Source organism: Cherax quadricarinatus, chromosome 49, assembly GCF_038502225.1.
Source record: "Cherax quadricarinatus isolate ZL_2023a chromosome 49, ASM3850222v1, whole genome shotgun sequence".
NCBI lineage: Eukaryota > Metazoa > Arthropoda > Malacostraca > Decapoda > Parastacidae > Cherax > Cherax quadricarinatus.
The window spans coordinates 27,869,530-27,882,488 of record NC_091340.1 but is presented as its reverse complement, the minus strand read 5'-3'; the positions used below and the strand labels follow the sequence as shown (position 1 = coordinate 27,882,488).

General features: G+C 38.8%; 1 protein-coding gene across 1 annotated transcript; it reads right to left on the bottom strand.

Annotated features, from left to right (window-relative positions):
• Positions 1–11,613: 11,613 nt before the first annotated feature.
• Positions 11,614–12,114, bottom strand: LOC138854099 (counting factor 50-like). The gene is made up of 2 exons (XM_070095089.1): positions 11,974–12,114; positions 11,614–11,694 (listed from the first exon to the last, which is right to left on the bottom strand). The coding sequence occupies exons 1-2, from the start codon at positions 12,112–12,114 to the stop codon at positions 11,614–11,616; spliced, it is 222 nt and encodes a 73-aa protein (XP_069951190.1).
• Positions 12,115–12,959: the final 845 nt, after the last annotated feature.

Genomic DNA, 12,959 nt, shown 5'->3' with positions numbered 1-12,959 from the left:
CTATTAAAGTAATATATCAAAGGAAGGCAATTAAAGGGCCTTGACCACACCTCACAGTCAACTCCCACAACAAAGAAACACCTGACGCGGGACAATACCGGACTCATAAGAAAAGAGGAACACTGCAGTAGGTCCGCTGGCCCAACTAGTCAGGTCCTCACGACATCCCACTAACAAAATATTCTACCCAAGAAATAAGGTTTATTATTTGTCCAATGTATTATTAAACTCTTCTTAAATTTTATTAATTATAAATGAATCTAACTTATATAAACCAAAGGAAATATTCATATTATTTTCAAAACTGCTCTTTATGAAACAAGATTCAATTATATTCCTGTCGACCATGGACTTGCTTGATACAACTTTCTCAACTTTTTGAAAATCAATTGGATGGTTAAAATCTCTCACATGAATAAATAGAGCATTGGAATCTTGTCCAGTTCTAATGCTATATTTATGTTGTTTTAATCTAAGTTCGAGACTTTTACCAGTTTGACCGTAATAATCTTTATCGCAAATTTTACAAGGAATCTTATAGACACATCCATCAGCATTTTGGAGGGAATTCTTTATCAAAAGTTTTTTACTGTAAAAAGAACTTTTCTTATGAGTCCGGTATTGTCGCGCGTCAGGTGTTTCTTTGTTGTGGGAGTTGACTGTGAGGTGTAGTCTAAGCCCTTTAATTGCCTTCCTTTGATGTATTACTTTCATAGTTCCTTGACAATGTGAGTAGTCACGAAAGCGCTTGGAATTTCACTAATCTTTCACAGTGGTTGTGGTTGTTTTTCATATATATATATATATATATATATATATATATATATATATATAGGCGTCATGAGATTTTCGCTCACCACAAGGCAGGGCCAAAACGACATGGGTTCGAATCCTCGGCCAGTCGCAGTGTTGTTATTGATTCAATACCACTTGTTCGTGGTCACAATAATATATATATTTATATATATATATATATATATATATATATATATATATATATATATATATATATATATATATATATATATATATATGTATATATATATATATATATATATATATATATATATATATATATATATATATATATATATATATATATATATATATATATGTATATATATATATATATATATATATATATATATATATATATATATATATATATATATATATATATATATATATATATATATATATATATATATATGCAATAAGATCACAGTCAACAGGTAATTTCAGAATATGCAAAATAACCAAATAGCGAAATTCCAAGCGCTTTCGTGGCTTCTCACATTATCAAGGAACTATGATAATGTAAGGTAAAAGAACTATGATAATGTAAGAAGTATGGTGTATTCCTATGTATGTTAATACTTTAATTCCCATTTTATGAATAAAAATATTCTTGTATGGGTGTGAAACAGTGTAGTCGATAGGCTTTAAACCTCATTAACCAATCAGCCATCAATAACAGGCATTTTGTAAGCACCAATTTTAGGCTTGAGACCAGGAGTATACCTGGAGAAGGTTTTGGGGATCATCCCCCCCCCGCGATGGATCAGGGCCTGATCAACCAGGCTGTTTCTTCTGGCCCCAAGTAAACCGACGTGTGAACAGCAATCAACTGCAACACAACGAACTTACACTCAAGACAGGTTTATCTGCAAGTCATCAGATTTTTCAATCCTCTCGCCAGACTAACTTAATTTGAACGAAAGTCTGGGCAAGTTCAGACTCTGGACACTTTAAGTTTAATACCGGAAGTAAGACTTTCGACAGACTGAAGTTTTGTAGAAGTTAAAACTGATAACGGCTTCAATATTTTACTGGTTTAGTTAATAGAGATGAAAAAAAGAGTTATGGTTTAATATAGCGTTATGGTTTAACCCGAGACGTTTGTTGTTTTATCATAAATAAATTTGTTGATACTATCTTCACTGGGTTTACTTCTAAAACAAACCAAAACGGGTATCATTAAACCCATTTATTATATATACCTTTTCAAAACAGGTAGATTGGAGGTAAGATAGTAGTAAACTTAATGTATTTTGGAACAGGAGGTAGATGGAGAAGATGATGTTTCATGATTGGAGTAGATAGGCTGATAGACTTTCTTTACAGTAGGTATATATAGTGGATACACTTTCCCGTCACTGGTAAATAGACTAGTTATACCTTCTTGCATTAGACAGACTTGATATATTATCTTATGATAGAGAGATTCGGTATACTTTCCTATGGTTAGGGCATAGACGAAGTATATTTATTTATGGTAAGTAGAAAAGCTGTAGTTTTTAGTATAGTTATGTGAACCAGATATACTTTTGATGAAGGAATCTTGCAAGAACCAAACTGAATAATTGAGACACTTATGCAACATATGGGAATCTTTACTGAAGAAACGTTTCGCCACACAGTGGCTTCATCAGTCCAATATAAAATAGAAATGGGTAAGGAGAGGAGGAGTTTGATGTGATCAGTCCCTCAGCCTGGAATCAATGTGTTCAATCAATCACTCTTGCAGGAAGTGCATCATAGGGTCAGAGAGGTGGCTTATATACTGCAGTCAGATTGTAAACAACTCAAACCAAACCTTTTGGTAAGTGCATTAATGTGGGGTGAACTCGACTCTCGTCTCTAAATCACTTTTTATGGTATTCCCAATGTAATAATGATAACTAAAGTTGTGTGGATCTCTTTGACTCTAAATTTCCTCTCCATCTCGTTATATTCAAGAGTTCGTTTTAATAGGCATGTTGCATCATGCATGTGCAGAACAACCATTGTGAAAATATAGTGGAATTCCAAGCGCTTTCGTGATTTCTCACATTATCACAATTCCTTGATAATGTGAGGAGTCACGAAAGCGCTTGGAATTTCACTATTTTTTCACAGTGGTTGTTCTGCATATCATGATATCACCTGTTTACCGTGATCTTATTGCATGTTGTATCATAGGATCCAGTGTTACCTGGCACCCGAGATGCTACTGAAAATTCTGGGATAAAGTGGCTTATTACAAACCATTCAGTAATTTTTTAGGTGTTATTTTAAGGTTGGTGATGTAGCGGTTAACACACCAGCCTCACCATTGTAAAATTTACAGTTATTCCCTTAATTTTTGTGAATGTATTTCGCCTCCTACTTACTATTAGAGATACTTTGCACCGTCTACCGCAATTATTGCCCTCGTAAATGGACATTTCAGCTTCCTGGTTTATATAGATTCCCAAATAACCCGCACATGGAAGAGAGGAGCTTACGACGACGTTTCGGTCCGACGATTCACAAAGTCAGTGTGACTTTCTAAATGGTCTAAGTCGGACCGAAACGTCGTCGTAAGCTCCTCCCTTCTATGTGCGGGTTATTTGTGTATCGCAACAGTTACGGTATTGTGCCTTTTTTATTTATATAGATTCCCCTATGGAAAACGATGCGTATTTACGTTCACTAGAAAGAGCACTCGAGAAATTGTACGAATAAACAGATGTTTACCTGGAGTTGACCTGGAGAGGATTCCGGGGGTCAACGCCCCCACGGCTCGGTCTGAGACCAGACTACAGCTTTAAATGACTAGTGTTGATACAACACTATAATTTACGTATTTTATGCCAGTTACAATGATTATTGAACTGAATACCTGTGTTTGGAGGTAAAGTCTCCCTTGTTGGTGGCCTCTTAAGCTTTCCAAAACCATTAATCCTAAGATTAAGTTTACTAGAGAATATTAAAGGGGACTTGATTGATTGGTAGGTAAAGCTGGAGGGAAGGAGGGAGGAGGAAGGATCACTGATAGATAACAAGTGAACGTTTTGAGTGATTAATAAAAATGATTAGCGAGAGTGGTGACTGATTAATTATTATATAAGAGGGTAATGGTATTAATTACTTGCAGCAACAACACTGTCAGTTGGTAGCAGCTCTGTGTTGCTTGCAGCAGCAATATTGTCACTCAGGAAGCTGGTAACAACTGTGCTACTGACACCAGCAACACTAGTCACTCAGGCAGCTGGTAACAACTGTGCTACTGACACCAGCAACACTAGTCACTCAGGCAGCTGGTAACAACTGGGCTACTGACACCAGTAACACTAGTCACTCAGCTAGTTGGTAGCGACTGTGCTACCTGCAGCAACACTAGTCACTCAGGCAGCTGGTAACAACTGGGCTACTGACACCAGTAACACTAGTCACTCAGCTAGTTGGTAGCGACTGTGCTACCTGCAGCAACACTAGTCACTCAGGCAGCTGGTAACGACTGTGCTACATGCAGCAACACTAGTCACTCAGGCAGCTGGTAACAACTGGGCTACTGACACCAGTAACACTAGTCACTCAGCTAGTTGGTAGCGACTGTGCTACCTGCAGCAACACTAGTCATTCAGGCAGCTGGTAACGACTGTGCTACCTGCAGCAACACTAGTCATTCAGGCAGCTGGTAACAACTGGGCTACTGACACCAGTAACACTAGTCACTCAGCTAGTTGGTAGCGACTGTGCTACCTGCAGCAACACTAGTCACTCAGCCAGCTGGTAACGACTGTGCTACTGACACCAGCAACACTAGTCACTCAGCTAGTTGGTAGCGACTGTGCTACCTGCAGCAACACTAGTCACTCAGCCAGCTGGTAACGACTGTGCTACTGACACCAGCAACACTAGTCACTCAGCTAGTTGGTAGCGACTGTGCTACCTGCAGCAACACTAGTCACTCAGCCAGCTGGTAACGACTGTGCTACTGACACCAGCAACACTAGTCACTCAGCTAGTTGGTAGCGACTGTGCTACCTGCAGCAACACTAGTCACTCAGCCAGCTGGTAACGACTGTGCTACTGACACCAGCAACACTAGTCACTAAGCCAGCTGGTAACGACTATGCTACTTGCAGCATCAACGCTAGTCACTCAGCCAGCTGGTAGCGACTGTGCTACATGCAGCAACACTAGTCACTCAGCCTGCTGGTAGCGACTATGCTACTTGCAGCAGCAACACTAGTCACTCAGGCAGCTGGTAACGACTGTGCTACCTGCAGCAACACTAGTCACTCAGCCAGCTGGTAACGACTGTGCTACCTGCAGCAACACTAGTCACTCAGCCAGCCGGTAACGACTGTGCTACCTGCAGCAACACTAGTCACTCAGGCAGCTGGTAGCGACTGTGCTGCCTCCAGCAACACTAGTCACTCAGGCAGCTGGTAGCGACTGTGCTACCTGCAGCAACACTAGTCACTCAGGCAGCTAGTAGCGACTGTGCTACCTGCAGCAACACTAGTCACTCAAGCAGCTAGTAGCGACTGTGCTACCTGCAGCAACACTAGTCACTCAGGCAGCTGGTAGCGACTGTGCTGCCTCCAGCAACACTAGTCACTCAGGCAGCTGGTAGCGACTGTGCTACCTGCAGCAACACTAGTCACTCAGGCAGCTAGTAGCGACTGTGCTACCTGCAGCAACACTAGTCACTCAAGCAGCTAGTAGCGACTGTGCTACCTGCAGCAACACTAGTCATTCAGGCAGCTGGTAACGACTGGGCTACTGGCACCAGCAACACTAGTCACTCAGCTAGTTGGTAGCGACTGTGCTCCCTGCAGCAACACTAGTCACTCAAGCAGCTAGTAGCGACTGTGCTACCTTCAGCAACACTAGTCACTCAGGCAGCTGGTAACGACTGGGCTACTGGCACCAGCAACACTAGTCACTCAGCTAGTTGGTAGCGACTGTGCTACCTGCAGCAACACTAGTCACTCAGCTAGCTGGCAAGGACTGTGCTACCTGCAGCAACACTAGTCACTCAGGCAGCTAGTAGCGACTGTGCTACCTGCAGCAACACTAGTCACTCAAGCAGCTAGTAGCGACTGTGCTACCTGCAGCAACACTAGTCATTCAGGCAGCTGGTAACGACTGGGCTACTGGCACCAGCAACACTAGTCACTCAGCTAGTTGGTAGCGACTGTGCTCCCTGCAGCAACACTAGTCACTCAAGCAGCTAGTAGCGACTGTGCTACCTTCAGCAACACTAGTCACTCAGGCAGCTGGTAACGACTGGGCTACTGGCACCAGCAACACTAGTCACTCAGCTAGTTGGTAGCGACTGTGCTACCTGCAGCAACACTAGTCACTCAGCTAGCTGGCAAGGACTGTGCTACCTGCAGCAACACTAGTCACTCAGGCAGCTAGTAGCGACTGTGCTACCTGCAGCAACACTAGTCACTCAGCTAGCTGGCAAGGACTGTGCTACCTGCAGCAACACTAGTCACTCAGCTAGCTGGCAAGGACTGTGCTACCTGCAGCAACACTAGTCACTCAGCTAGCTGGCAAGGACTGGGCTACTCACTGGACTAGGGAGAAAGAGGAAGTCAGTCTACAACAAACTCATTGTTAGACTGAGTGAACTAATTTTAATTAACTTTGTTTACACGTCAAGAGTGTTGGAAGTACATTGTAAATTTAGCATTATTAGTTTTTTTTTATATTTTGGTCCAGCAGATTTTCTAAATATAATTAATTCGTCGTTTTAAACTTGAATTTGGTGGTTTCAACCTGGAAAATAAAATTTACGGTACCAGGTAAATTTTTAGATAGCAAACTGATCAAAATTTTGTGGATCTGCCCCCTAAATTTTAAACTTAAAATTATTTGTACGTTAGGTAAGTTGATGACATATTTCTGTTCCTTATAAATTTTTTACTCGTATGGATATGTTTAAGGATTATTTAAATTCAAAGCATAAGAATATTGCTTTTAGTGTAGAAAAAGAATATGGGAAAAACTTGCGTTTTCTTTAAGAACATTTAGATACCTCTAGCTCTGGTTTTAATAACAAAGTTTATAATTAGGCCACATTTGATGCTCTAGGCTTCATTCCATCTTTTATTCCAATTTCGTTTAATAGAAATGTTGTAAAAACTTTGATTAATAGTTGTTATTCATTATGTTCGTCCTGGTTTACGTTTGTCATGGAAATAAAATTCCTGGCTAGGTTTTACGTACGCAATAACTAACCTCTATCGTCATTTCAGTTTTTTTTTTTTTTAAGAAATTCTTGGATAGTAAATTGCCAGCCTCTAGTAGTCAGTGTCCCTAAGACATACGTTAAATTAAGCTTCCTTACTGCAGATATTTAAGCTATAACGTTAGTTAACATTGTAAAGGTGACAAATTTAATATTCTCAAATTTATCTCAGCTTAATATTTGCTAATATTGTGAGTCTTTAGATACAAGGATCATCTTACGTCACTTTTGTGTTCTAGTTTTAAGATACAAGGATCTTGTTACGTCACTTCTGTGTTCTAGTTATTAGATACAAGGATCCTGTTACATCACTTCTGTGTTCTAGTTTTTAGATACAAGGATCCTGTTACGTCACTTCTGTGTTCTAGTTATTAGATACAAGGATCCTGTTACATCACTTCTGTGTTCTAGTTATTAGATACAAGGATCCTGTTACGTCACCTCTGTGTTCTAGTTATTAGATACAAGGATCCTGTTACATCACTTCTGTGTTCTAGTTATTAGATACAAGGATCCTGTTACGTCACCTCTGTGTTCTACTGCTTTTTACAAAGTTACAAGTTCCAGCTGTACCGCTGGATACGTTGGAAACACAATCAAAATCTTCCAGATTAGAAAATGTGAGAGCAGAGACGTATCAAACACGACCCTTTCTAAATTAACTAAATTCGTTTTTTTTTAAATTGTATGACTACATTAGAAAACTGTCGATTCATTTACTAAGTGCTAATGACTTTCAAAATATATTAGAACACAAGTTAAATTAAATTTAAGAATTTAAGGGAATTCATACATTCAGAAGCACAATCCTGACCTTAATTATATTGGCTGGGTGGTAGTTCCGTTTTTTACATTAACATAGTTGGACTTCCTGGTGGTGTTCATGCTGCTGGATCAATCCCAACTCTCCTCAGGTTAGCACACTAATTGTCATCGACACCATGCCCAGCCCTTCTAGGGTAGGGTAGGTCCCTGAGCCGGAGCTTGCAGCTTACAAGACTGTCATTCCCATTCGCCCCCTTGGGGCGGGGATGGCAGACCAGAGAGGACAGTTGGTCCCAAAGATGAGGAGGTACTTATGCCTCCTCCCATGGGAGACTTAGGTCTCAGACACTCCCTAAAGAGGGAGCTAAGGCCGGGCCATCACTTGGAAAAGGCCCGGGCCGGGAGAATACCGGCGAATCTTTAATAATAAAAATAATAATAACACTAATTGTAAAGCCTCTGGCTTTACTTTCTACTTTAATTATTGATTAGCTTTATATTACTTGCTCATTACTTTTGTCTTATAGTTTGTACAAGTTCTGCAATGCTTTTAAAGATTCTGATGATGGTGAGAGATTTACCCGAAACACCGAGATTTTTGGATTGTAATGTTAGACAAACACGTAGAAATAAGTCCTTGAAATGTGTTTCTCAAACTTCATGTAATCTATATGCTATCTTAGTGCCAGCAATGTATCTTGTAAGTCACGTGAACTATATTATGTAATTAAATATACTTACTGGTAAAAAAAAAAAGATGGGGTGGCAGGGGAAGTGCAATATTCAAATGGTTTCAGGGAAAAGAACAAACACTTTTCCTCGAAGCCTTTTTATCCACTTCTCCGAGAATATGCGTTTCACAATTTACATTAGAGGTGGACCCCATTTTATATATATATATATATATATATATATATATATATATATATATATATATATATATATATATATATATATATATATATATATATATATATATATATATATATATACATATATATATATATATATATATATATATATATATATATATATATATACATATATATATATATATATATATATATATATATATATATATATATATATATATATATATATATATATATATATATATATATATATATGTATATATATATATATATATATATATATATATATATATATATATATATATATATATATATATATATATATATATATATATATATATAACAAAAAAGGCACAATACCTTGACTGGAGCGATACACAAATAACCCGCACATAGAAGAGAGGAGCTTACGACGACGTTTCGGTCTGACTTGGACCATTTACTAAGTCACAGTAACGAGAAGTAGAGCAGGACGGGTATAAATAGGCAGGAAGAGGTAGTAGTAGTAGTAGTAGTAGTAGCAGTAGTAGTAGTAGTAGTATTAGTAGTAGTAGCAGTAGTAGTAGTAGTAGTAGTAGTAGCAGTAGTAGTAGTAGTAGTAGTAGTAGCAGTAGAAGTAGTTGTAGTATCAGTAGTAGTAGTAGTAGCAGTAGAAGTAGTTGTAGTATTAGTAGTAGTAGTAGTAGTAGTAGTAGTAGTAGTAGTAGTAGTAGTAGTAGTAGTAGTAGTAGTAGTGGTAGTAGTAGTGGCGGAGATGGAAGGAACTAGTAATGGGGAAGTAAGGAGGAGGAGCCAAATACAAAAAAAAGGGGAGCAGTATTTTGTCATTGACAATTCTGCTGTTGGTGTGGTCTTCCGCAGCAGACGCTCGATACTTTGGGTACTAGATCCCCGGCCACGGGACTTAGTGGGACATATCAATTCCTCATCTCTCTCTTACAATCTGAAGTGGGATTCTGTGAACTAAAAATGACAGGAGCTTCAACATCTACATAACAGGATCCTGGCAAGGTCGCAATTGTCAGGGGAACGCCTTCCTCCTGATAAGAAGAATGGAAAAATAAATATTTAACTTACTAAGGAAAAACTATTAAAAAGTATTAAAATATATATAAATTGCCATCTGAAATTCAAGTGTACTATTGACACAGATTTTTCTAAATCACGTCTTTTTCAGATGTAATGAAGATATGATGTTTTTTTTTTATCCTTAGGAGATGAAGCTCCTGTCATTTCTGTTTCGCAGACTCTCACTTCTGATTATAAAAGAGAGATGAGGAATCGATATGTCCCACTAAGTCCCCTGGCCGGGGGATCCACCTCCAAAAATATCGAGCGTCTGCTGCGGAAGACCACGCCCACAGCAGAGCTGGGAATGACAAAACACTGGTTACAAGATGGTTATTGAGGATAACATTAAAGAGAGACGAAGGGTGGTAAGTGTACTTTAGTGTCATTACTGGTAACCAGGTTAAACACAGAATCTTTAAACAATATTCCTGGTAGATCACGTTACCTGATCAGGAGGAAGGAGTTTCTCTGGTAGTTATCGAGAGATAGAAAAAATAGAAGCACAGAACCTACTGAAAAATAAATAGTGATGGCAGGAGACCTTGAAGCATTACTGAAATTCTTTCATCGCGCTCTGAATTTTTTGCTGTTGTAATTATTGTTTTAAACAAAGCAACGACAAAAAATATTCCTTTGTCGGTCATCACGGAAGATATTAATGACGGACTTGTCACCTTCCCTACTAAAACATTAAAGGGTTTTTTCACTTTTGTTCGTTATTTGCTGATGGTTAATGAGGATTTGATTTGTGTAAACCACTTGTATAACGGGCGATTTTTTTTTAAATATTTCTGATGTTTTTTAACGATAGTGAAATCCTGTTAGAGGTGTGAGTACACTTCTGGTCAATGTCATGGACCGGGGGGGCGTTGACCCCCAGAACACCCTTCAGGTAGGTAGGTAGACACGGGCAGAAATGGGGCCAAAAAGCTCCATAGGTAGAAATAATTGGTAAACAGACAGTGCAACTGGGAGAATGACAGGGAATTTATTATTATTATTATTATTATTATTATTATTATTATTATTATTATTATTATTATTTCATCTATCTTCCGATGAATCTCTAGATTCCTGTATAACACAGTTATAAAGATGCGCAGTGTACTAGCGCTTAACTAAGTACACATGAGACACAGAACTGAAACAGTCTGTGCTTTCAGAGAATAAGATTCAAAACGGATATAGCCGACAGAACCAATGTTTATCAGTGGACATGATAGCAATAACCTAATTGCATAAAACCACATCTTAGAGACAAAGCATAGTGTGCAGAAGACTGAAATCTGAAATTAAATCTGCAAATTACCTAGCATTAGAAATGCATTCGTGTGTGAGGCTGTTTGATGGATATACTGAGCCCATCTGATCACAGCTTACCAGTCAGATGACCCGATAAACAATAGATCAGAGAACGAGTGTAGTGGAGGGAAGAAGGCCAGCATCTGGCAATTAGCTGAGAAGAGACTTTCGCCAGGCCTCTCTGACCATCGTCTACCATTTAGATGACAAATGTGATATAACAACTGAAATATCAATTAAAGTGCGAAAAAACATTTGTCGGTGAGTTTTTCTCCAGTTTTTCTAATGTATCTCTAGGAAAACAATGTATATTTCATAGGGTTTCGAGCACAAATAGGCAGACATTGTCTCTAGAGAAACATTAGTTGACAGGCTCATGCATTTTTGATAATCTTCAGTCACATATAGAAAGCTATATTCAGTTACATGTATAACCCTCAGGACATCAGATACTAAACACGTCGATAAAATAGTACAGAGAAAACTCTCTGGGGACTCGAATTGTGTTGTTTACGGAAAGTCTCTGAACCGAAGCTAACAGCACCAAGCTTGTTGAGGCGTAGTGGACAACACCCGCATCATCCCCGGTGATCACTCTCTTCCACTACTACTACTACTACTACTGCTATTACTACTACTACTACTATTACTACTATTACTACTATTACTACTACTACTATTACTACTACTATTACTATTACTAATATTACTGTTACTATTACTATTACTATTATTACTACTACTTCTGTTACTACTACTACTAGTATTACTATTACTATTATTACTATTACTGTTATTACTACTACTACTATTACTACTACCACTATTACTACAATTACTACTACTATTACTACTACTACTAATATTACTACTACCACTATTACTACTACAATTATTACTACTACTATTACTACTACTGGTACTATTATTGCTACAATTACTACTACTACTATTACTACTACCACTATTACTACTACAATTACTATTACTACTGCTACTACTACCACTACTACTACCACTACTACTACCACTACTACTACCACTACTACCACCACTACACCGCCGCCACCTCGACACCCACCACGCGTACATCATCCATCATCGCCACTGCCTCAACTACTAACAACAGACTGCTGAACAACGCACTTTTGTTTAATACAACAACACCAGCGTCAACTAGTTTAGTTGAAGCTCTGACGTCAACATGGCAGCGTCTGGTAACTCAGAGCTTCATTGAAGCTGATAGTGGCCACAGATAATAATTACTAATAATTAATAATAAAACAAATATAATGAAAAGAAGGAGGAAGAGAAAAAGAAATTCTTAATATTAATAAATAAAAATTAGTTATGAAGATATTTGGATTCAAAAACGTGAACTAAGCTCCCTGATGGGAGACAAGGTGTGGCTATTTATCTGGGAGGCCCCTCAAGGGAGGTTACTTGATGCTGATGAGGGGATCTTGATCTAGGGAATTGGATCTTGGCTCCAGTTCCCTGTACTGAGCCTGAATACCTTCCATCCTATGGGTTTAGCGCTCCCCCATGATTATAATAATTATCTGGGAGAAAAATAGGGTAGGTGCCTGAGTCTGAGCTTTCATCTCAAGACTGTCATTCCCATTAGCCCCCTCGGGGCGGGGATGGCAGACCAGAGAGGTCTAGCTTCTCCTTTCGAGCCCCCTGAGGGCGGGGAATGTGGCTAGGCCTGGGGACAGTTGGTCCCAAAGATGAGGAGGTACTTGTACCTTCTCCCATGGGAGACTTAGGTCTCAGACACTCCCTCGACAAGGAGCCAAGGCCGGGCCACCACTTGTTGATTCGCCGGTATTCTCCCGGCGAATCAACAAGAAGAAGAAGGGTCAGGAAAACAAATAAGATGAACCTGAAAAGTTACACTTACTACAAAGAACAATAGTGAAATTCTAAGCGTTTTC

What these genes read in the sequence shown, in the direction of transcription:
- LOC138854099 (XM_070095089.1), bottom strand. Translation starts at nt 12,114, where the DNA reads ATGTACGCGTGGTGGGTGTCGAGGTGGCGGCGGTGTAGTGGTGGTAGT. An exon ending in GTAATAGTGGTAGTAGTAAT is followed by an intron (nt 11,695 to 11,973) that starts AGTAGTAGTAGT and finishes AGTAATAGTAGT; the next exon opens with AGTAGTAATAGTAGTAATAG.